General features: G+C 44.1%; 1 protein-coding gene across 4 annotated transcripts in view; it reads right to left on the bottom strand.

Annotated features, from left to right (window-relative positions):
* The window catches only part of ARHGAP6 (Rho GTPase activating protein 6), a 556,002-nt gene that overhangs the window by 97,967 nt on the left and 434,844 nt on the right, over positions 1-23,191 (bottom strand). For all 4 annotated transcript variants that reach the window (XM_019495006.2, XM_019495002.2, XM_019495001.2 and 1 more), the window contains one exon: positions 22,234-22,393. In XM_019495006.2, the coding sequence (XP_019350551.2) occupies positions 22,234-22,393 (160 nt within the window). The remainder of the gene's footprint in view (positions 1-22,233; positions 22,394-23,191) is intronic.

The raw sequence follows: 23,191 nt of genomic DNA, 5'->3' as shown, positions 1-23,191 counted from the left end.
TCAGGTGGCAGCATGGAACTCTGGCCAGTTGGCAATGCCATGCAGCATGCATGCAGCAATGTGGAACTAAGAGTGTGCTGCAGCATGGAGCCATGTTCAGACCGCATGGAGCTTGGGGCACATATCAGCAAGAAGCCAAGGATGTGCAATGGCATGGATCAGTGGCACAGAGCCGGGGGTGTGCAGCTGTAGGAGTACATTCAGGCAGCAGTGAGGGGCCAGGGGACTGCCACCTATAGTCACACCCATGTCCATGTCCACTGATAGTCATGTCTGTGTGCACACTGAAGCACACCCCAAGATCCAGCTCTGGGCCATTGCCCAAACATGGCTCCATGCAGCTGCATGCCCCCAGCTCTGTGTCACTGCCCAGCCATGTTAAGTACAGACAGTTAAAAAGCTGGAAGCTGAATCAATTCAGTCTTCACATGTTAGTCTAAGCTGAGTATATTGAACTGACAAGCAAGTGAACAGATATTCACTTTTGATTCCAGAAATTCAGCCACATGCCTGCAGTGGCCCTGGTGTTAGAGCATGCCTCCCTGCTCAACTGAAGCAGACAGCTTGGGTCAAAGCTAGCCCAACCCACTATCTGGAGTAGCCCGGGGGGGGGGGGGGGCGCATGGGAGAGTTTTGCAGCAGAGGTGCAAGGCATCCTGGTACATTGGGGGACTGAATTAACTTGAATCTGGAGGGGACAGAAGTTCAATAAACAGATTTAACCTAATTCAGTTAATTTTGATACTACATCCATCCAGGTTTATCTTAAACCAGTTTCAAAGCAGTTTATGTGCATTGAACTTCAGTTGTGTTACAGATTTGAATCAGTTTCCGTGGTTTATGTGTAACTTCTGTCCCTTGCCCCTGAGTTCTATGCTGCTGCACGCCCCTAGCTCCAATCTGCCCAAATGTGGCTCCATGAAGCCACTAGCTCCAGACCTGCACTGCTTTCTAAACATTGCCCCACAGAACCAGCCTGGGAGGAGCCTGTGCAAACCAGATCTAGCCCAGGGCACAGGGTGAATTTGACACTCCTACCCTATAGGATTCTATAGTCCTTATTTCCTGTAAGCAGATGTCAAACATCACACAGCTTGTGAAATTAGTTACCAAACGCCTGCAATTTCAGGGTTTTTTAATTTATGTGTTACTTGGACAGGTGCAGCTGCATGTAAAAGCAAGATACGTCATATACTTCTTTCCAAAAATTCTGGTGCATTTACTTAAATAATGCCAGCTTTTGATATTTATACTAGGCCATAGTTATTTTTCACAATGATTGAACAGATGACTAAAGTTTGGTCATCACTACTTAATCAAAATTAGAGATACCCTCATATCCACCTATAGTATGAAGAAAAATTTGCTCTAACACTTGAAGCTATTATAGAGGACACTGATTATTGCTAAAATAAACACTTATATTGATATACATGCTGGTCATATACCAGGTTGATACTGCAAGTCACAATGAGAGAAACTGTGTTTCCTTTTTAAGTCGGGCATTTTCAACTTGCTGAGACTGACAGATAAAAGTTTACTGTTGGTTTTCAAAACTTAAGAAAAATCTGTATGCCACCCTTCTCATATTAGTCTTTTATTTTCCCCATACATACTTAAGGCAGGCTAAAAGGAACCCAAACATTAATTCTAATGGAATTAATTAGAATTAGTAGTACTACTAATTAGAATTAATTACTACTACTAATTCTAATGGAAAAAGATCTGATTAAAGAAAGGTACACAGTTGCAGTCAAAAACCATTTTCAAGAACTTGAAGATGAAGGAACTATGTCAAACTGGCAAATATTCAAAGAAGCACTAGTTGAAAAAGCCAAGGATGTTATTCTATTAGAAGTAAGGGAAAAGAAACAGAAATGGATGGCTGAAGAAATCCTTGAACTTATGGAAGAAAGATGAAAACCTAAAGTATAGAAGAGTATAAGAACCCGGACAAAGAATTTGATCAATGTACAGTGAAGAAAAGGAAAAATGGCTTAATGAAAAATGTACAGAGATAGAAAAACAAAAGGACAAAGATGTTACATCAATGTATAGGAATATCAAAGATATCACAGTCAAAGAAGGATGCCCTGCTAGGGGATTTATAAAAGTCAAGAATGGTGATGTAATTATGGAACAAGAACAAGTATTGAAAAAATGGACAGAGTATACTGAAGAGTTATTCCATGGAAGTTGAGAAGAAAAGCCATCTATTAAGAAGAAAATGGACATTTTGAAAATTCTTAAGTCAGAAGTACGAGCAGTTTTCAACCAAATGAAAACCAAAAATGCTATAGGACCAGGTGAGACTGTAGCAGAACAAATAAAATGTTTGGAAGAGCTTAGTATAGAAAAGTTAACAACTGTTATTAATGAGATTTGTGAAAGTGGAGAAATACCTGAGGACCTTAGTAAATTGATCTTTATTGAACTCCACAAAAGACCTGAAGCCATTTAATAGGAACTCCATTGAACCATCAGTTTAATGAGCCATGCGACAAAGATCCTATTAAAGGTGCTGATGAGGACAGCTAGAAGTTGAATAAGACTCAAGATTCCAAAAGTTCAATGTGGTTTTGTTGAAGATTGAGGTACAAGACATGCTATCTTCATTGTACAAAATGCTTTTGGAGAGGGCAATAGAAATGAGGACAGACCTCTTTTGTGTTTTATTGATTATACCAAAGCTTTTGATAGAGTCAAGCATGAGGAGTTAATGAAAATGCTGGAAGAACTGGATATTGGTAAAGACTTGAGAATTTTAACAAACCTCTACTGGAACCAAACTGCAGCAGGGAAGGTAGAAAATGAACTACATGATTTTATCCGAATTAAGAGAGGTGTGAGGGAAGGCTGTGTTTTTTCACTTGACTTGTTCAACTTGTACAGTGAGAAAATACTGAGGGAGGTTGAGGATTTACCAGGGCTGATCACTGGTGGACAGAATTTGAACAACTTATGTTATACTAATTACACAATCTTAATAGCCGATTCAGCAGAGAAGCTGCAAGGAATTTTAGATAAAACTGTTAGTGAAAGTGAGAAGAAGGGTCTATGTATCAACTGCAGAAAAACAGAATGCATGGTAATTACAAAGATCATTCCTGTATGTGGCATCAAAGTGGAAAAGGAACAGATAAGGCAGGTCAGTAAATAACTACTTGGGATGTTGGATAACATCAGATGGTAAATGTGATCAAGAAATAAAAGGAGAATTGGGATGGCAAAAGATGCATTCTAAAAATTAAAAAGATATTACAAAAGATATGACAAATAGTAAAATTTCTATGGGGATGAAATTAAGAGCTTTGCATTGTTAGGTTATATCAGTCCTCATGTATGCATCAGAATGCTGGACAATACTGCCAAGTATGGGAAAGAGAATTGAAGCAGCTGAGATGTGGTTCTTAAGGTGCATCTTGAAGGTATGTTGGACAAGGCACACTTCAAATAAAGATATTTTGTTAAGAGAAGTCTGCAGGAGGAAGCTGTTGATTAACATCTTTTTGATGTTGGGAGTTGGAGTTTCTTGGACACATTATAAGGAAAGAGGAAATTGAAAGAATGGTCATAACTAGAAAGACTGAAGGAAGGAGAGATCATGGAAAACAGAGGTTGATTTATGTCAAGAATCTATCTAAACGGATGAATGTATCAACACTGAAAATTCTGCATGCCTGAAAGAGAAGAGATCTGTGGAAGAAGACCATGGTCACCAACGTCCTGTTTGGATATGGTATCTAAGAGACAAAAAGAGAGAATGGTACTACTACTGTAACATAAATGTCCTTTGGAATGCAATGCATGTTGAAACACAAACACTACACAAATAAAACATTAAAGTTGTGGCACATGCCACAAAAAGCAAGAAAATTCGCTGCTGAGGCTGACAATCTGAACTTAACCCAACCTGTTGTATCTGCTGACCTGACACAATCCAAATACTAAGCAACCTATACGACTTATATTTAAATGGCAATGTATCAATCTAATATTTAAGAGAAAGAACTATAACTTTACTATCTGATTCTGAAACCCAAAAGCGTGAAGAAGATCTAATCCAAAATACTTGCTGTTATGGTATTTCCCCTGTAAAAAAACAAAAACAAAAAACTTCACAGCATTATACAATATTGCACCAACAGCATAGATGAAAATGGGGTTAATTAGGAATAATGCACTTCTGAAGGTTTTTTCCTATTATTATAGCCTCCGCTTGGGTTAATCAAGTCTTTTGACATTTTAGAAAGTTCACAAAAATGTTCTTAGGTGACTACCCTGTGTCCCAAAGTTTTTTGGCAAGAACAAATTTCAGGAACATGTTTCTAAAATGCATATAAAAATGTATATGGAAAATATTTACATGAGACTCTATGACCATATACAGTCCATCTAATACATTGTTAGCTGATCAAAATCTTGTTCTATTCAAGCTCAACAAACAATTCCAAGTTTTGACCAGAAAAACGTCAGGTCTCAGTGGCTGATGGGTATATTCCAGGGGGAGGGAACACGCAGTATGGGAGCCAGAGCATGAATGCAAAGGCATTTTGCTTGGCATGTGCGCCTTGAGATGAATGGCAGGGCAGAGGCTGGGGCTGTGCTGCCACAACAAAGATTGGGCTCCTCACAGCTCCCCTGCCATCTGTCCCTGGCACACCAACATCTTAAAAATCGAGACTACAGGTGTTTTTGACACTGCCTACAAATGTTGCTGTCCCCTGATCTATTCAGTTCCCTCAGGCTCCTCTCTAGAACTGCTTTTCCCAACTTGAACTTCAGGATCCCTAAACATTTTCTAGCTGGTTACGTTCAGAGGCCTTTAAATTGGTTCCATGTATTCTCTGACCTGTGAGAGTTATGAGATTCGTGTTATATTTCTAAAGAGGGAAGCTTTGGGATGTCAGGAAACCCAAGTTTCCTGCTCTGCTACAGGCTGTTGCTCTGTTAATCGTGCTAGAATTGAAAGGGTCATAAGCCCCTGTACTTAGCTGCTATGGGAACAGGGAGGTTCAGGTTAGGGAACATTTTAGCTCTAGGATCAATAAGGCACTTTTAGCTGCAGAAGCATTTCTTGGATTGCAGGATCTTCAGTCCTCTACCAACAGAGATACAGACACTTCAGTAGCTGATGTCCTGGATGATCAGAGATACTGATGCTTACCTTAACTTCCCAGGGACAAAAGTTTTTTATATAAAATGTACATGTTGAACAAGATGTTACTAAACTATGTTTACTTGGTTATCATACACTATATCTAAGGAGCGGTATTCCTGAACTGCAGCACTCCCATGACCAGCCACCAAACTGACTCCTTGGCTAAGTGCAGACATTCAGAGAGGCTAGGGAGAGGTTAGACAGGGCTAAAATTGCCACCCAATCTAAGGTACGTTGATATGGGTGTGGTTGCAGGGGCTGGAGGGGCAAGCAGAATCTGCAGGGGGATTGCAGGGGGCAAGCAGGATCCACAGGAATGATCCGGGGGATGGGAGTGCAGGTGATGTCTGCAGGGGAATGGGGGGGCGGGAGGCGGGGCAGGAGACAGGCAGGATCCATGGGAGGGATGGAGAGGGCAGGCGGGATCTGTGGTGTGGTAAGTGAAGCTGGCAGGGTCCGCAGGAGGTTGGTGAGGTCTGGGAGGTTTTGGTGGGATGGGGTGGATTGGTGGAGTCTGCAGAGGTGGGGACCAAGGGATGTTTTTAGCCCCCCAATGCACCCCAGTGAACCTACCTCACATCTCTCCCACCCATCTCTTTCCTCAGCTCCTGATAGCAGCAAATGCTGGTAAAACCAGTGGCACTGAGAGCAGCCTGCAGGATGGGGGATTTGGGGTTGGGGGCTGGCTGATCCATGGGGGGTAAGGGCAAGGGGCCAGTGGGCTAAAAATAGCTTGGTGCCAGGCGGACAGGTAGGAAAAGTGTGGCCCCAGGGCTGGGGCAAGCTTCTGGGCTTTCCCAGCCCTGAGGCTATGCAGGTAACTCTACCGAAGTACCATTAGAGGTCTAACCTAGTTCAATTAAGTTTTAGTGTACATCGATCCAGGTCTTTCTTAGACCAGGTTCCGCCACTTTTAGACAAATCTATGTGCAGGAACTTCTGTACTGTTAAAGTTTTAGACTAATTTCTGAGACCGGGTCTACTCCTAAGGTCTGCACCTGTGTGAACTACATCAGATTGGATAGCCATTTTTAAGTCTATCTAGCCTCCCCATAACCTCCCCAAATGTCTTCACTTAGCCATTGTCTTTCCTAAAACTCTGTTTTGCAGTGATAAAGACACTTAGGAAAATTAGTCCATTGTTATATTCAAAACACTGCCTCTCATGCTGATTGGTGTTGTTTCATTGTATCTCTGTCCTCTTACAGCCAGCTAGAAGGTAGGGTAGATATGCACCTTTATAGACCAGCTAAATAAGATATATGAGAGAGAGAAATCTCATTGAGAGAGAGAAATCTCTTGACCAATCTCATCTCCTTTTATGACCAGGTGACCTATCACCTGGAAAAGGGGAAGAGATCGACGTTGTATATCTTGACTTTAAAAAAGCCTTCGATCTGGTATCCCATGGTCACCTCTTGACTAAACTGGCTAACTGCGGCCTCGACCTCACCACGATCCACTGGCTGGGGAACTGGCTCCACGGTAGGACCTAGAGGGTGTTGGTCAACGGGAGCCAATCCTCTTGGTGTGCTGTGACCAGTGGGGTCCCTCAAGGCTCTGTCCTAGGGCCTATACTATTTAACATCTTCCTCAATGATGTGGACATTGGTGTCAGAAGCGGACTGGCCAAGTTTGCCGACGACACCAAACTCTGGGGTAAAGTATCCACGCCTGAGGATGGGAGGGTGATCCAGGCAGCTCTTAACAGGCTCATGTAATGGGCGGACGAGAACCTGATGGTGTTCAACACCGAAAAATGCAAGGTTCTCCACCTTGGGAGGAAAAACCTGCAGCATGCTTATAGGCTTGGTAGTGCTGGTTAGCACTACAGATGAAAGGGACTTGGGGTTCATGGTTGACCACAAGATGAACATGAGCCTTCAGTGTGATGCTGCAGCTAGTAAAGCGAGCAAAACGCTGGCTTGCATTCATAGATGCTTCTCAAGCAAATCCCAGGACGTCATTTTCCCATTGTACTCGGCCTTGGTGAGGCCACAACTGGAGTACTGCATCCAGTTTTGGGCTCCACAATTGAAAAAGAATGTGGAGAAGCTTGAGAGGGTGCAGAGGAAAGCCATGTGCATGATCAGAGGTCAGGAAAACAAACCTTATGATGAGAGGCTGAGAGCCATGGGACTCTTCAGCCTGGAAAAGTGCAGGCTCAGGGGTGATCTGGTGGCCACCTATAAGTTTATCAGGGGTGCTCATCAGGATTTGGGGGAACATCTGTTCACCAGAGCGCCCCAAGGGATGACAAGATCGAGCGGTCAAAAACTCCGCCGCGACCGATTCAGACTGGACATAAGAAAGAACTTCTTTACTGTCCGAGCCCCCAAGGTTTGGAATATACTGCCGCCGGAGGCGGTTCAAGCACCCACTTTGAATGCCTTCAAGACACATTTAGATGCTTATTTTGCTGGGATCCTATGATCCCTGCTGACTTCCTGCCCCTGGGGCAGGGGGCTGGACTTGATGATCCTCCAGGGTCCCTTCCAGCCCAAATGTCTACGAAATCTATGAAATTTATGAAAGAGAGAGAGAGAGAGACAGACAGATTACAAGCTTTCATGAACCCAAGTTCACTTCATTATACTTCAATTGTCAATGCTTTGGGACAGGAATCATCTCTTGGCAATTTGTTCATACTGCACATAATACAATGGGATCTTGAACCACGACTGTGTCTCTGAGATAGTACTGCAATTCACAGAATAGATAATCATCAGATCAAAAAAACCTTCTGCCTTATAACCAGATAATTGTCTTTAAACTCACTTTCAGTGCATAAGAATAAATAAGCTAATTGATTTATATGTTAATATAAACCTTCAGTTTTCCAGGACATTCAACTGTGTAACTATGAAAGTATAGTGTTACTTCATGTTCAGCTGCAGCTTTAAAACAACATCTAGCCTCTAAACATATATAAAAGAATGAACCTCATCTTTCATTTGAAGCCCTAATGTAATAATCATAGGCTGCCTCCATTTGTCAAAACAGATCATAAATACCACCAATAGTAGCTACTCCTCACTTAATGTTGTACTTACGTTCTTGAAAAATGCGACTAAGTGAAATGATGTTAAGTAAATCCAATTACATCACAATAGTTACCTACTAGCAGGGCACAGCCAAACAATGTTATAACCAAACATTGTGCGACTTTAAACAAGTATGATCTCTAATAGATCAGTGATGTAATAACAAAATAACATTAACCGGGACAAAGTTAAGTGAGGAGTACCTGTACAAACAGCCATTAGTTTCTGCGTACCTTGTATACCTAGTGCCTAGTGTGTGTTTTTAATTCTCTCCTTAGTACCAAAACTGAGTTGAACTTGTTAAACGTGCCAAGAACTGTTAAGCATGGACAACAGCAATGCTAGTGCCTCTACACTTCCTTACTAACAGTTCAGCCTTTTCAGAAAAGCACCATCTTTAACCAGCAAAAAAAAAGTTTGTTTTGCATGTCCACATTTTGGGTGGCCTTTCTGCTATGAATGTTGCATAGTCAACAATTAAGAACTCCACCTCACGTTGTGATTATTATTGTAATATGTCCCCTCTCCACCATCTTAATATCATTGCCATTAAACATTTATAGACCACTCCTGCTTTCAGACAACTAACAATATGAAAGATTATGAAGTTCTAAACTTTTAAATTAGAAGAAACAAAATATATTAACTTTGATATAAAACATTTTAACAAATATAAATTAACGTGTCATCACTCTGCACATGCAAATGTTCCCCACGCTGCTACCTTGCAGCATGGAGTGGGGAGAGAAGGGTTGACCCCAGGAGATCCTAGGGTCAAATAAAGCCCATGCCAAAAAACAAGTGGCAGCAGCACCTGCTGCCCAAAACTGGAGCCTGGCTGGCCGGAACTACACTTCGGCTGCCAACCAGGCTCCCACCTGTAGGAGTGCCACAGCTGCAGCTCCCAGAGGCCCCTAGGATCCCAGGTAAGGCTGCTGGGGCCAGCACAGTTGCCCCAGCCTCCCCGGCCCCAACCAAAGTAACCTGCCATGCACCAGAGCATACATACCACAGGCATTCCCCGGAAACAAGCAGTGTGCTGCTGCTACTTTTCCCCAGGGAGACAAATATCCATGTTCACCTGGATGCAGCCAATGGGTCCCACCAGTTCTGAATCTGATCTGAACTGGTCCTTACAAACATTTCTCCATCTTGTCAGGGAGGGCAGAGTATCCTTCCTCGGATTTTTTTCTGCCAGTTTACTCTACAGATCTCATCTCCCTGGTACGATAGAAATTGTGCAATATATATTTGGGCAACCAAGGAGGGGGCATGGCCAGGTGATCAGCTCAGCTCCTGACTTCCAGATCAAGTTGGGGGAGTAAAGCCCCCACTATGGGCTTCTCCTCCACCACCTGGCTCTGGACCTGGGCTGTGACTGGTGCAGGGTGGGGAAGCCTGCAATGGGGACTTTACTCCCTCCACCCAAACTGGAAGCCAGGTGCCCAGCTATGATTCCTCCTCAGCAGGCAGGTCCACTAAGGAGGGAGTGGGGAAAACACACTCCCCTCCACCCCCTGCACCAAGCTCTGGACCCCCAGCTGGGCTGTGCCTGGTGCAGGTGGGAGGGGAAGATTTTACTCCCCTCACTCCCTCCTCAGAAGGCCTGCTGTCCAAGAAAGGGCATGGACAGGCTCCTGGCTTCCAGCTTGGGTGCGAGGTTGTAAACCCCCCTCCCCCCACTGTGGGTCCAGTGGGGATCAGAGGGGGTGTTTTTCACCCCCATTTCCTCCTCATCCAGTGCACTGGCCAAGGAGGGGGTGTGGCTAGGAGATTTGCCTGGCTGCTGGTGGGGGCAGGTGGGGGGGTGGGAAGGGAGAAATGTCCCGCTGGGAGCTTCCTCCTTCCCCCTTCTCCACGCACCAGGGAGACCCCAGCTGGTGGATTAATGTGGGGGTTTCCAGTATGTGGCTAGGGGACTTGCCCAGCTCCCTGCTCTGGGCACAGGGGAGAGAGGGAGAAATGCCCTGCTGGGGACTTCCCCCTCCCCCCTTCCTCCATGCTGGGGAGACTCCAGCTGGTCATCCAGTGCCAGTGGGGGGTTCCTTACCCACTCCTCAGCCAGCTGGAGGCTGAGAAGAGCGAGTGGCTGGGGGAACTGCTGGGCTCTGGCCTCTCTGCAGTGATTGGCAGGCTGGGAGGCCTGGTCTAGTGGCCCCCTGCTACTGGTATGGGCCACTGCAGCGGTCTGGCTGCCTTTCTGGTTTGAAATGTGAACATCAGACTTGCTTAACAGTTCAATCAAGGCAGTTTAGAGAAACCTGTTATCAGCCTTGGGTTTTTTGACTGTTAGTACCTAGCCACTGTGTTTACCAAGAAGCTCCTGCTTCTGCAGTCTGTTGGGAAAGCAGGAGACAGATTTCCTAGAGACAGAATCAAAGAATTAAAGAGCCCTATGAGTTCATAACTTCTTAAATCTAAGAGTCAACAACTTTCCTGTATTTATAAAACCTTCCTCTTTACAATGTTGGAAGGAACACAGTAGGTGATCATGGAAAGTACTCTGTGCATTTTATTTTGCTGGAAATACAGAGAGAGTTTCTTTTGCATCCCAAGATGCCTATTTCATTTTGAAGGAAGGAATTTCAAAACTAACTGCAGTCAGCTGGATTGTTATCACAGTAATAACACAAAATGTTTACTTCACTACTAGGTTTGCCTGTGTGATTATGGCATGTGGCCACAATACCAGTGAGAAATATAACTGACACATTTTTGGGCAGCCAAGAGATGTATTCATAGATTCTGTTCACACAATTCTGTGAAAACATCAACTACTTTTTACGTCACAATATTGTTTGTAGACTATATACTGAACAGTGCTCATCTATGATGTCAGATGTTTACTTTAGGGAAGAAAACAATGGTACACAGGAGAGTGTACGAGCATAAAATATTTTTGATAAAGGGTGATTTGAGTATGGCCATTTTTTCACAAAGTGCCTAGTCCAATGTCACTGAAGTTAAGGACTCCCAGTGACTGTATCAGCACTGGATCAGGCCCAGAGCTGCCATTTCACTCTTTCTCACTGAGGATACTGGGCAGATTTGTGCTCAGCTCTAATGGTTATACAAATGCATGGGGAGAGGGTACAAGGAGTCTTTCCAAATTGAAAGAAGGATCAAACTGTACTTGCTCTTAGGTTCCCCTGAGCTCAAAGGTGATGCAAGGACAGCAAAGGTAGGCAGAACTAGTTTTGCAAAGAGGGAAACTCATAATCCTGAATAGGAAAGTGCAAAAGACAGGACAGGGTGGTACCTTATAGCCTGCCTAATTCAGAGGCGTAAGCTTTGGTAAGCAAGACCTTACTTATGAATGGATCTGCAGGAAGCAGGGCTTCTAAAAAGAAACCAGTAACTTAACTACTGTACATAGGATAGGGAAGGAGGGAGGAAAGGAAAGTTCTGCAGGTCCACCTGTAGCATCTAACAACGTTGTTGCTTACAAATGTTTATGCCTCTCTAAATGAGTTAGTCCTTTCCTCCCCGCCTCCCTATCCTTTTCATTTAAATTATTCTTTTTATTTAGAACCCCTGCTCCCTACAGGTCTGTTCATAGCATGTGACGAAGTAAGCTGTTGTTTATAAAAGCTGATGCCTCTGAATTAGATAGACCGTATATAAGGTAATACCCTGCCCTGCCTTGTGCCTGACTTCAGGCTAACACAGCTAACCACACTTCTCTGCTAAAAGAAAGAGCAAAGTTGGGATAAAGAGCCACAGCTTTATCTTAGTAAGCAGTGGTATCAGAGCTGGTTGGGCCCAGAGGCTAGCTGGCATTACACCATCTTAACGGTGGCACGGTAACTGTTCTTTCTGGTTAGGTGCACGTGTTCCAAAAGCCTGAGGTGGAATTGAAGTAACCTATGTAGTTTTCTGTAAGCAGCGTAGGATAGATTGGAAAGAAATAGAACAGACGTTCAACGTTTGGTGGGGGTGGTGTGCAGGTTACCTGCGATGGCTGAGACTAGCAGGTTGGGGATGCTCCCATACACCTCCCACTGTGCCCCATGGTCTCCCTGGACTGCCGGAGAATGCTGAGTGGAGCCAAGTGGCTGGACCATGCCTGATTGGCAGGAGCAAGCCCTTCCCCAACCCCTGTCATGGTGGACCTTCCCCCATGCCCAGCCCTAGGCTTCCAGGAGAGCCCCACAGTGGGTCACCCAGGCAAGCCAACAGCCTGGCCAACACTTTGCACAAGTAAAGATCAGGCCCCTCAGAGCTCTGATGAACAGCAGGCAGCATCAGCAGGTGCCCAGTGCAATTGTAGGAATTGCAATTGCAGGAACCGCACTGGGCATCACCTGCCATTCTCCAGAGCTTTGAAGTGCCTGATCCTTTCTTCTGTGGAGCATCCTCCTGCCCTCCCCCTGCCTAGGGACATTGTATAAAAATAGAAAAATACTGAGCTACAGATGCTCCCTTCCCTGCCCCAAGCTTGTGGTTGACAGTTGGCAGCAGGCACGGGGTGGGGCTGGGGATAGAGGTCTTGCTGACTCAGCTTGGTGAGAGCTCAGGGGAGGTGCCCACTGGGTGCGCAGTTGGAGCAGCCAAGCATAGCTAAGTTACAGCACATCTCCCTGCAAAGAGGGGCTAGGGGGAGCTGCAAAGGAGCCTGGGATGCTGGCAGACAGCAACCTAACTCGATTCGACAGGGGATCTGGTACAGAAGTTCAATGCACCGGACTAACTTAATTCATACATGTTTGAGTGTACATTGATCCAGGACTACTGGGTTCTACCAGGTTTAGTCCAGTTTGTGCCCCAAACTTCTGTACAGTTACAGGTTTGGTTCACTTTCCAATGACTTAATCCAGATTATGTATAATGTCTGTACCTAGCCACAGAGTTCAAGCAGCGGCTGTGTCTGCTTCAGGTGCAGTGCAACCGGGAGCTCTCAGTAGGACTTTCTCGAACACACCTTAAAGGCACAATGGCGCCCCCTCAGTTTCACAGAATGTAAATATGGGCATTGTTTCTTCTCTTAAAAACTGTGTGTTTCAAAGCAGAGCCAGGAGATAATTAAATAGAAATTTCAGGCCAGTTCATTTGATGAAACAAAATTAAACCCAGTTAGTATCCAACTTGGTCCTTATCCTAGAAACAGAGACATTTACTATTAGCTTTTGTTTACAGGCCTTGGGCCAGGTTGCAATTCATGTTCCAATGCTCACAAGCCATATCTGAATGAATTCTTTATGTGATTTTCACGTTTCAGTAAAGTTCAGATCTATCACATTCTCATTTTTGAATACTGGGACTACATACAGTTCCCTCCCCCACCCATTTCTTTTGGAAGCATCTCCTTAATTCTCCAGGACTTTTCATAAAATGTTTCAGGACATTAATTAAATTATTCCCCAAACGCCTAAGATTGCCTACCATGTGCTATTTGTACATATTATTCAGTTTTTCCAGTGATCCTCTTAGCTGGGCTTATTTTTTCAGCAGCTGTATTTATACAGCTTCATTACTTCCTAATTATCCATACATTTTTCCTTTATTTATCTTTTTGAAGACCAATTACAAAAAATAATTCAAAGCTCAACCATCTGTGCTCACACATCACATTGTACAAAACTAGGTTTTTTTGCTTTGTGTTTTCTTTTAGAATTCCTTTCTTTTCTAATTTGTAAATTAATAGAAAGAAAGAAAGCCCATTATCATCATGTGCTATTTCTAATGCTCTACAGAGGGAGCTCTATTGTGCCAAAAGCTGTACCAGGCACATAAGCTGCCATAGTATTTGCTCCTAACATAGCATACTCCTGTATGTCTACTGTCTTGATATGTTTTTTTTTAAATGGTCTTTATATTTTCCTTTTATCATTTGAGTATTAATTCATTAGTTCACTCTCTTAATGGCTTGATGCTCTATTCTCTCTTTTCTCTCCAAGCTTTAATCATCTCTGTGTGTTCTTTTTAATTTCCATGAGAACATTTTTTTTCTTTTTTTGTTTAAAAAAAACAGCTTCCTATCTTTGACCAATGGTTTGCTGGCTGCTTCTTGGTTTGTGTATTTTCCTTTGCAGACAGACTGGGGATTGTTATACACAAATGAAAGTGACTAATAGACTGTTCAAGATTTCTTTCACATTCATGCACTCTAAAATGTTGGGCTGGGGTGAGGATTTGGGTATTTTTGGGGGTTTTTTTTTAACCTTATCTCCCCCTTCCTCATTGTTTTCTTACTCTCTCATCCTATAAACTCTCCTCAGCTATAATCAGGCCAAAAGCGTCCTCCATTCTTCTCACCCAAGGGTGGATCCATGAAGCACCAACTCAGGGTAAACACATGAGCATATGTTTAAAATGTAGTTCTCTTTATCCAAGCACCGATGCACACACTTCACTTTTGGTAGATGCTTAGGCATGTTGCTGAACAAGAAGGAGCTAATGCAGCTTTTGCCTGGTGGGCACAACAAACATCATCTGGCCATGTGGAAGGGGACAGGGGGCAAGCTGGTCCCAATGCAGCCCCACAGAATAAAGAAGTTTGACCTGGCCCCATGGAGAGGGAAGGGGCATGGGCCCACCCCTGTGGGGGAGGAAGATGAGGCATGGCCAGGTCCCAAATCAACTCTTCAGGGAGGGAAGGGGGCGGGGCCCAGCCCCATGCAGGGAGGAAGGGGACATGCCCAGATCCCAACCCAGCTCTGCAGGGAAGGAATTGAGTGTGGCCTGGCCCAGAAGCAGAAGGGGTTGGCGAAAGGGTGGCAGCCCACCCTGACCTGGCCCTAACAGGGTGTGTTAGGCTTGGGGTTTGGGAATTTGGCAGGGGGAAGTGTGTGCTTGTATTAATAGCCATCGCTTCCTGCTGCTGCCAAACTTCCTAGTCCATGGGAAGCTCCACGGGTTAGATGCAATGACTCTGCAGGCTGTATTTGCCTCACAGGCCAGAGGTTGAGCATCCCTGATAGTCAAGGGAGGACCAAGGTGAACCCTTGTCCTTTCCTGAAACAGGCATCTTCCAAGCATAATCTATAACCAGACAAGGAAGGTCAGGAAAGGCAAACCTGGACTTGAACAGCATTTTATACATTCTTTCTTTTGAAATATTATGCTAGAGGGAAAGAGGTGGACACTATTAATGCACTTCATTCTCAGGCTCTCTCATCACTGTACTGCACAAATAAGTATAAAGTTTTTATACAGAGGTAGCATATTTGAGATGGGTATCTAGATGTAAATGCCTAGTGGAGATAAAGTAGATAGTTTTTACTACTGGCAGGGAGTATTTGAGTTTTCCTCAGCTACGCTGAGGTAAAAATGACCAATTCTTATCTTAATTGGGATTTTACAACATAGGTTCTTTCAGTTAACTACTGTAATGCAAAAGCACACCTACTTTTGCAAGGAAGACACAGCCTGTTTTCTCAACAGTTACCTTTTGGCAATCACCAAGCTGTTAAGCATATCTCAGATTCTTTATTGTATGTTCTCCCACAACTAAGGAAGAATCACGAAATGTAGGGCTAGAAGAGATCTGAAGAAGTTATCTAATCCAACCCTGCCCTTTGATAACCTTTTGTAATGAATCAAAACTATTTGAGATTGTAGCAGAGTGACAGAGCAGGGCTGTGTCCCTCCCTCAGCCCTGACTGTGCCCCATGGCACAGCAGGGAACTCAGAAACTGCTGGTTGCTGGGTTAGGGAGAAAATCTGGCCTGGGGAGACTCCATGTAAATGAACTCCTCTGAGCGTGCGACAAAGCAACAGTGGGCAGAGAGGCCAGCAGATTGGACACCCAGTGTCCAGAAGGAGAATTAAAGGCAGTTGTCACTGACCAGAAGTGGGGAAGTGAGAGGGAACAGAGGCTCCCAACTGCAATGCTCTTGGACATGGTGAGAGGGGTGAATGGCCCCAGCATTTTCTGTTATTGCATATTTCTTCTAAACTGGTGGAGTGGAAGGAGTGTAGGTGTGGTGGAGCTCCCAGCCAGCAGTGCTCTGTTTAAACACACAAGGCAACCAAACTGGTAAGTCTGGCCAGCCCTTAAAGGGATAGGATTTGGACTGTGACTACTGAAAGTGATAAATCCTACCTGTAGGAGGATTGTGTGTCATAACAATGAACTGCCTCCTGTTATGTGAATTAAACTTGCAACAAGACATGGCAGGAAAGAAGGACAAAGGGCGGTGGCATCTATAGGACAATCCTGGTCATGTATCACCCCAGCCTGGGCACCTACCCCTGACATGTCCACAGAGATTTAAAAAAAAATCTTAGATTCAATAAATAAATAAATAAATAAATAAATAAATAAATCTTTGATTTTCCCAATATGTCCAGGTAGAGACTGGAAAAATAATTAAACTAAAACTATTTTGAAGCATTCAAAATATCAAAAGCTTAATTAATAAACTGTGCAAAGAGTAAATCCATCAGAATTAGATAAATTACACAATCATCTCATTTTTAATGATAGGATCTCACCTGAACACCCTGTCCTAGAGGGAATATACATTTCTACATTTAATCCTGGCAGATGGGGAATATGAGGTAAAAGAGATGGCGACTGCAGACAGAAGGAAGAAGAACCCAGTATGAATCATAAAATCATAGCAGAGACACATATCCTTATGCCATAGTTTAATCTTTAACCAAGATCCCTGGCCAAGTCTTAGCATGTTTTATAATTACATGTGGATTAATTTGCACTTTGTCTGTTTTCTTCTTTGTTTCCTATGCCAAATAAATCTTACTATATTTAAGGTAACAAGAGTTGACTTCTTTCATTGGGAGATATTTATTGCAGTCATACTGCACTGGATTTCATTATCACATTGATGTACTCAAATCAAGGTGACAAGAAGAATGAGCTATGCTTTTGAAGTGCTTACTTCATTTGAGGGGGCCTAAAGTTTATGAAGTATGCTATTGGTGATCAAGTGTTAATACTGTTGTGACTGGTCATAAAAGTGATATGGCACTGAGCTGGGAACCTCCTGTGAGCACTGCAAGGCTGTGGATAACATGGACAGTCCACAATCCCTCCTACTCCCATGAGCAACAGGCCTGACTTTCACACCCTGTCTACAACACATATTTGTGTTTTTCCACATTCCAAAAGACCCCTCCAGGTCTCTTTAGTCTTTTCACAGGGCTGTTTCTTCTTGAAACACTTCAAAACCAAATTCAGTTTTTAATTATAAACATATAGCATCCTTCAATATAATTTCAAGTTGAGGAGCAACATGTTTTGATACAATATGACACTGTGTGTGTGTGTGTGTGTGTGTGTGTGTGTGTGTGTGTGTGTGTGTGTGTGTGTGTGTGAGAGAGAGACTGAGAGTACCATATTTTCACCCATATATCCCATGGGGTATATGCAATTTTACAAAAAAAATGAATGGGTGCGGGTTATACAGGGGTGCGGGCTATCGGCGGACTTTTTTTCCCTGCGGGGGGCCGGGGCCAGACGAGCTGTGCCGACTCCCCGCTGGGCCCAGGCAGGCCGGGCTGCACCGCAGCTGCCGGGGCCGGCTGCGCCGCTGCAGGGGACCAGGGCCAGGGCTGGGGCCGGGGCCAGGGAGGGCCGGGCTGTGCCGCGGCTGCCATGGGGGCTGGGGCCAGGGCAGGCTGGGCTGCATAGCCTCCCTGGTGGGCCCGGGCAGGCCGGGCTGTGCCGCCACTGCTGGGGCAGGCCAGGCTGCACTGCCTCCCCGTGTATACGCTGCCATGGGGAATACACCGGTGCAGTGTGTACATGGACTTATTTACAAAAATACAATTTTCTGCGGGTTATACATGGGTGTGGCTTATACCCATGGGTGGGGTATATGCACGAAAATACAGTACACACACACACACACACACACACATATACACACATACACACACTCACATTATATATACTGATTGTTATACAGACCTGACAACAATTGCATTATATTCTGTATTTTGTACAGTTGCAAACTGTATTTTGTACAGTTTGATCTGATTGTATTTGTTTTATACAGGTTTCCCTCACTTTATACGGGTTCTGTATGTGTGAATTGACTCTTATGCGATGACCCTTTTTATATCAAAAATTCGTTATATGCAAGGTAAATTCACTCTTATGCGATCGGTGTTGTGGAAGCCCACAGGTAGCTGCTTTGTGCGGTGCATTGTGGGAGTGACACGCAACAAAATATAGTCTCCTGTGTGGATCTGTGCTACTCGCTCACTGTCTGTGACACGTGTTTCTGTAGCTGCCATCCCCATTATGATTTCTAAGAGTCCCACTACCTTATCTCCTACCCCTCTCTCTGGTCCATCAATGAAGCCTTCACCAGCCTCTCTTCACACCAACTCAACATTCACCACCACCCTGTGCTTGTGTGTACCATCTGCTGTTGGCAAGTACCAAAACTGTCTCATAAAAGTGGTAGAAATGGGTCTGGGGGTCAGTACAGTCAAGGTCTTGGAATGTATCCTTGTTACATTGTAAAGCGGGTTCCCTTTGTGCGAATTTGAGTTATACGCCATTTTCCAGGAACGCATGTACAGCATAAAGCGAGGGAAACCTGTATCTCACTCTCTCCACTCTCCAAAAGTCTCAGAGTGGCTTACAATAAACAAACAAACCACAATCTAGAGGATTCCCCATACAATACAACATTGCAAAACCCAAGAACTCCAACTTCCCCAACCACTGCCCCCTGCCCAAACTACCAAGCAAGCTTTCCAGCCAATCCCAACCACAATTAAAAACATTTAGAAGTCTAATATGACAAAACTGAAGAATGTTTTGTTATATGAGAATAATTTGTTTTTTATCTAAATCAAAACACAGATGTACAAATGAGAAGTACATGAAATAGCCAAGAATTAGGAAACTGGTAGGTAGTGCATGAGGTGATGCAGCAGTCCTAGACTTTGTTACTGTAAAGTGAATTTTATGTTATGATGCTTACCTACGATTTATGTTATTTTTACATACAATTTTGTATGCTTAGAATCACCCTATTCAATCCATAAAGGCATTACTTAAACTCTGTTTCACCTATACACATACATAAGTTAAAAGTTGTTCCCATGTGGATTTATTTATTTATGTGATTTATGTGTCACCTTCTAAACAAAGGTTCAGGGCAGCTTACAGTAAGAGAAATAGAACAACTTAAAAGGGCAACTAAAATAAATAAAACAAAATAAAGCAGAGAGCCACTAAACAACACCTTGGCCTAGCTTTGTTTACTAAATGCTTGCCCAAATAGAAAGGTGGTGAGGTGTGAGGTTCACATTCTCCTGTGCCTGGCATTAATAAACTGGCAGGGTATACTTCTGACCAGTCAATCTTACACAGGAGGGAATTAAGTTAGTAGCAGCTGAAGTGCAGAAGCACTGGCTGCTCCAGCTGGTAACACTCCAGGTCCTCTCATAAGATGTCTACACTTTCATAGCTTACCTTGCTAGTAATAATAACAAACATTACACAGGACTACCATGAAAAAATGAAATTTGCAAAACTGAAAAATCTCAAAATATCTGAATATTAATATATACACCAAAGGCTTGGGTGATATTGCCTTTTATAATGTGTATTGATCTACTCATGCAGGGGTGGCGAACCAGCAGCATAGGTACCACAAGAGTCACTGGCAGCTTCTCCATGGAGTACATAGCACATCAGGGAGGGAGCACAGTGACAGATATGGCAGAAAGCAAATTAGCAAATTGGACATGGAGCATAGGGAAGGAAATAGAAAGCAGAGCTGTTAATCAGTCAGGAAACAGGGCTGGAAGCAGAAAGCAGAGCAGCAGATCGGGCAGGGGGAAGGGGGGCAGACAGGAGTGACACTTGGGAAGGGTGCAGGGCTAAATTGTGGCATGCTTGCAAAAAAGACTGGCCCTCAGTACAAAAGTGGCATTTCAAACAATCAGAACATATTACAGAGGTGCTGTTGATAGTATTCCCAGCTTAACATTATTTTCATATCTCCTGCATGTATTGCTGAGGGGATAGTGGAGCTGTGCTGGTGATTAGTGAAGCCTATAGTAGGTGGAAAACTTGCTCTGCCGTTGCTGGTATTTCTGGCTTTATCAACTTTGGCAGGGATTTGAGGCACATTCAAGAAGATTTTAAGAATACTGTATGCAACAAGGTGCCTCACACTTTTTGTTCTCTTATAGTTTCAGTATTTTTATCCATTGCAGATATTCTGAACTACAAAAAGCTATGAGCCATTCAAAATCTAGCCCTGTGGCATCTCTACCTAGGCCATGCTGCCATAAAATCTAGACCACTGGAGACCAACTTCTTTGGCAAGCACGCCATACATTAGCCCTGTATTCTCCCCAAGATCCATGCCAATCCCCTTCCCTGACGTATCTGCTGCTCTGCTTTCTGCTCTCAGCCTTGTGTTCCCTGCTGACCTACTGCTCTGCATTCTGCTTCCTGCCCTATCAGCAGCTGTGCTGTCTCCTCCCCAATATTCCATGTGCCACACAAAGACACTCCCATGCCACTTGTGTCACCCATACTGCAGGCTGACCACCCCTGAACTACACAATATCCTGACCTGAAATAATGCTAAAGTCACGAACTTCTTTTACTTCTTAAATGAGTGCACAGCAGTGTGAAGAGAAAACAGAAAAATGGATTTGAAGATCACCAGAGTATAGGTCACTATTTATCTTAAATGGAGCAATCCAAACTCACCAAAAGCAGTAGAGCTCTGTCCACTGTCTTCATTATGATTTGGATCAGAGGTAGGCAAAATACAGCCTGTGGGCCAGATCCAGCCAGCCAAGGGATTCTATCCATCCTGTGGTGAGTCCCTTGGCCCCACCTAGCCCAGGCCCAGGGGGCAGCCCAGGCCATGGTGTGTGCGGCCATTACCCCCACCCTTGGGACACACTGCAGGGCGGGGGTGGCATGGTGACCAAATTCTGTTTCCTGACTGCCCCCGCAGTGGCTGCTCCTCTTGGCTGCTGCCATTAGCATCTCCAATGCTGCTGACCCAGCCCTGCTGACCAGTCCACTCTGCATCTACTCCACCTACCACAGGCCCTGGACAGAGCAGGTGGGGGCCAAGGTTGGGATTGTGGGGTGGTGACAGCATGGGGCCAGGGCCCAGGGCAGAGCTGTGGTCTGCTCCCTGCACATCCCTACTGTCCAGAGAGCAGATCGTGGCTCTGCTCCAGGCCCTACACCGCCCTGTGATCCTGGACCTGACCCCTGCCCAAGTGTCCTGCTCTTGGATGTCACTCCCCGCAGCCCCATCCTATCTAACCCACTGAGCATGCTCTGCCCACAGGGGTCCCAGCTGGTCTCCATGAAGAACCTGCCTGCCCACTCCATATGGTGTCCCCATTGGTGGGTGCAGGGCAGATGGGCCTGGGTACTTCGTCAGCACTACCCACCCCACCTCTGGCCTGAAACAGGTCAACAAAATTCCTAAAATGGCCCTCCAACCAAAATAAGTGCCCACCCCTGGTTTGGGTCTTGTCCATAGTGACCAAGATAATTTTTAACAATATTATATAGCATCCAAATTCTGAGAGCTAATCTTTTACTTAGGGAGAAAAACCCGAGGATAAGTCTACACAGGACAAAATAGCACCCTGCAGAGATACCTTGAGCTAACTTGAGTATCCTCATGCCAACATACACAGTTGGCATAAGCTGTCTCTGCAGGGGGCTGCCTTGCACTAGAAAGACATATTGTAATTCGCCAAGATTTTCAAAAAGATTTCAGTGTTTCAAGTTCCTCTTTGTTTAGGGGTTCAAATTTAGAGGCCTTTTAAGGTCTTGTTTTTTAAACAGTACTTAATATTCATTGCCTGCAAAGGAGTCTTAAAGGTACCTCATGTTGGATACTCATAAACAGAAGCACCTGAAAACCGCTATTCGCTTTTGAAATTCCTCATAGTTTACAACAATGCTATTATTGAATAGAAACGTAATACACAATTCATACTGAGCAGCGACCAACTCACTATCTTCTACCTGCACTACCAAGTTATACTGTTTATAGTTTACCAAGGAGAGTTTTAACTTGCAAAGTTCTAAACAGAAATTGTTGGTAGAGCCCTTACCTTTGGGAATAGTAATCTGACAACCTAGGTCACAGTCCTGCTGCAACTGATAAAAAGCCACTTCCTGTAGTCGAGCACGCTCCAGCTCTGAAAGGCTTTGAACGGGAACTGACTTCAGCCGAACGCTGCGCCCTGACATGCTTTTCCAAGTGAAGTCACCCTGCAGGAAATCAAGTGGAAAAATATGAAGCATCGTATGGTTTGCACAGTTTAATAAACACACCCGTCTCTTTTATCAGCAAGAAAAACATCACGGGGCCTTTTTTAAAAAAAAAAGTGTTCTTGGACAGCTCTGACCTTTCAAATATCTTTGTTTTCATAAAATCAATATTCCTTAGAGAAGCCCAGACATGCAAAAATATCACTTCCATCTGCACACATTTAACCTACTATTGTTGCACAATGTTGGGACTTCAAGCAAGCAAAGGAAGAAATAAAACAGCACTCAGTTTTTCTTGGTCTGGTGCATTTGACAGCACCTTTGTGTATTATGTATCCCTTGTATAGTCAATTAAATGTACAGAAAATTTACCGGTCTCCTGTACAGTGTGAAGTATATATTCCACAGTGTGCCGAACCTATTCCATTGGTCCATGCACAGGGCAAACCACCATAGCTCCACATCCTTCCTACAAATACCCTCCTTTCTTCATGGGCGTATCACGCTTTGATTCATGCTGACTGAATGACGAATTACTACACATGCTCCAAACAGTCCTGATCAACTGTGTGTTAAGATAAATATAACCATACAGCATGAAAAAACACATAATCTATAAATACCAAATGAGTCCATGGGTCAAAACCAGAAGCTCTAGCTGTGTTTCTCCCACATGTGATGACATATTTAAAATATTATTCCCTTGGCCAATATTTCATTAAGATGAGGTACATATATTTAAAGTAATTAGCAATTGTGACATACATATGTGCTTCTGGGTTAACCATCAACTTCAAA

This window comes from Alligator mississippiensis, chromosome 1 (assembly GCF_030867095.1).
Source record: "Alligator mississippiensis isolate rAllMis1 chromosome 1, rAllMis1, whole genome shotgun sequence".
Lineage (NCBI taxonomy): Eukaryota > Metazoa > Chordata > Crocodylia > Alligatoridae > Alligator > Alligator mississippiensis.
The sequence above is the reverse complement of the archived record's forward strand: the minus strand, read 5'-3'. Positions and strand labels throughout refer to the sequence as shown.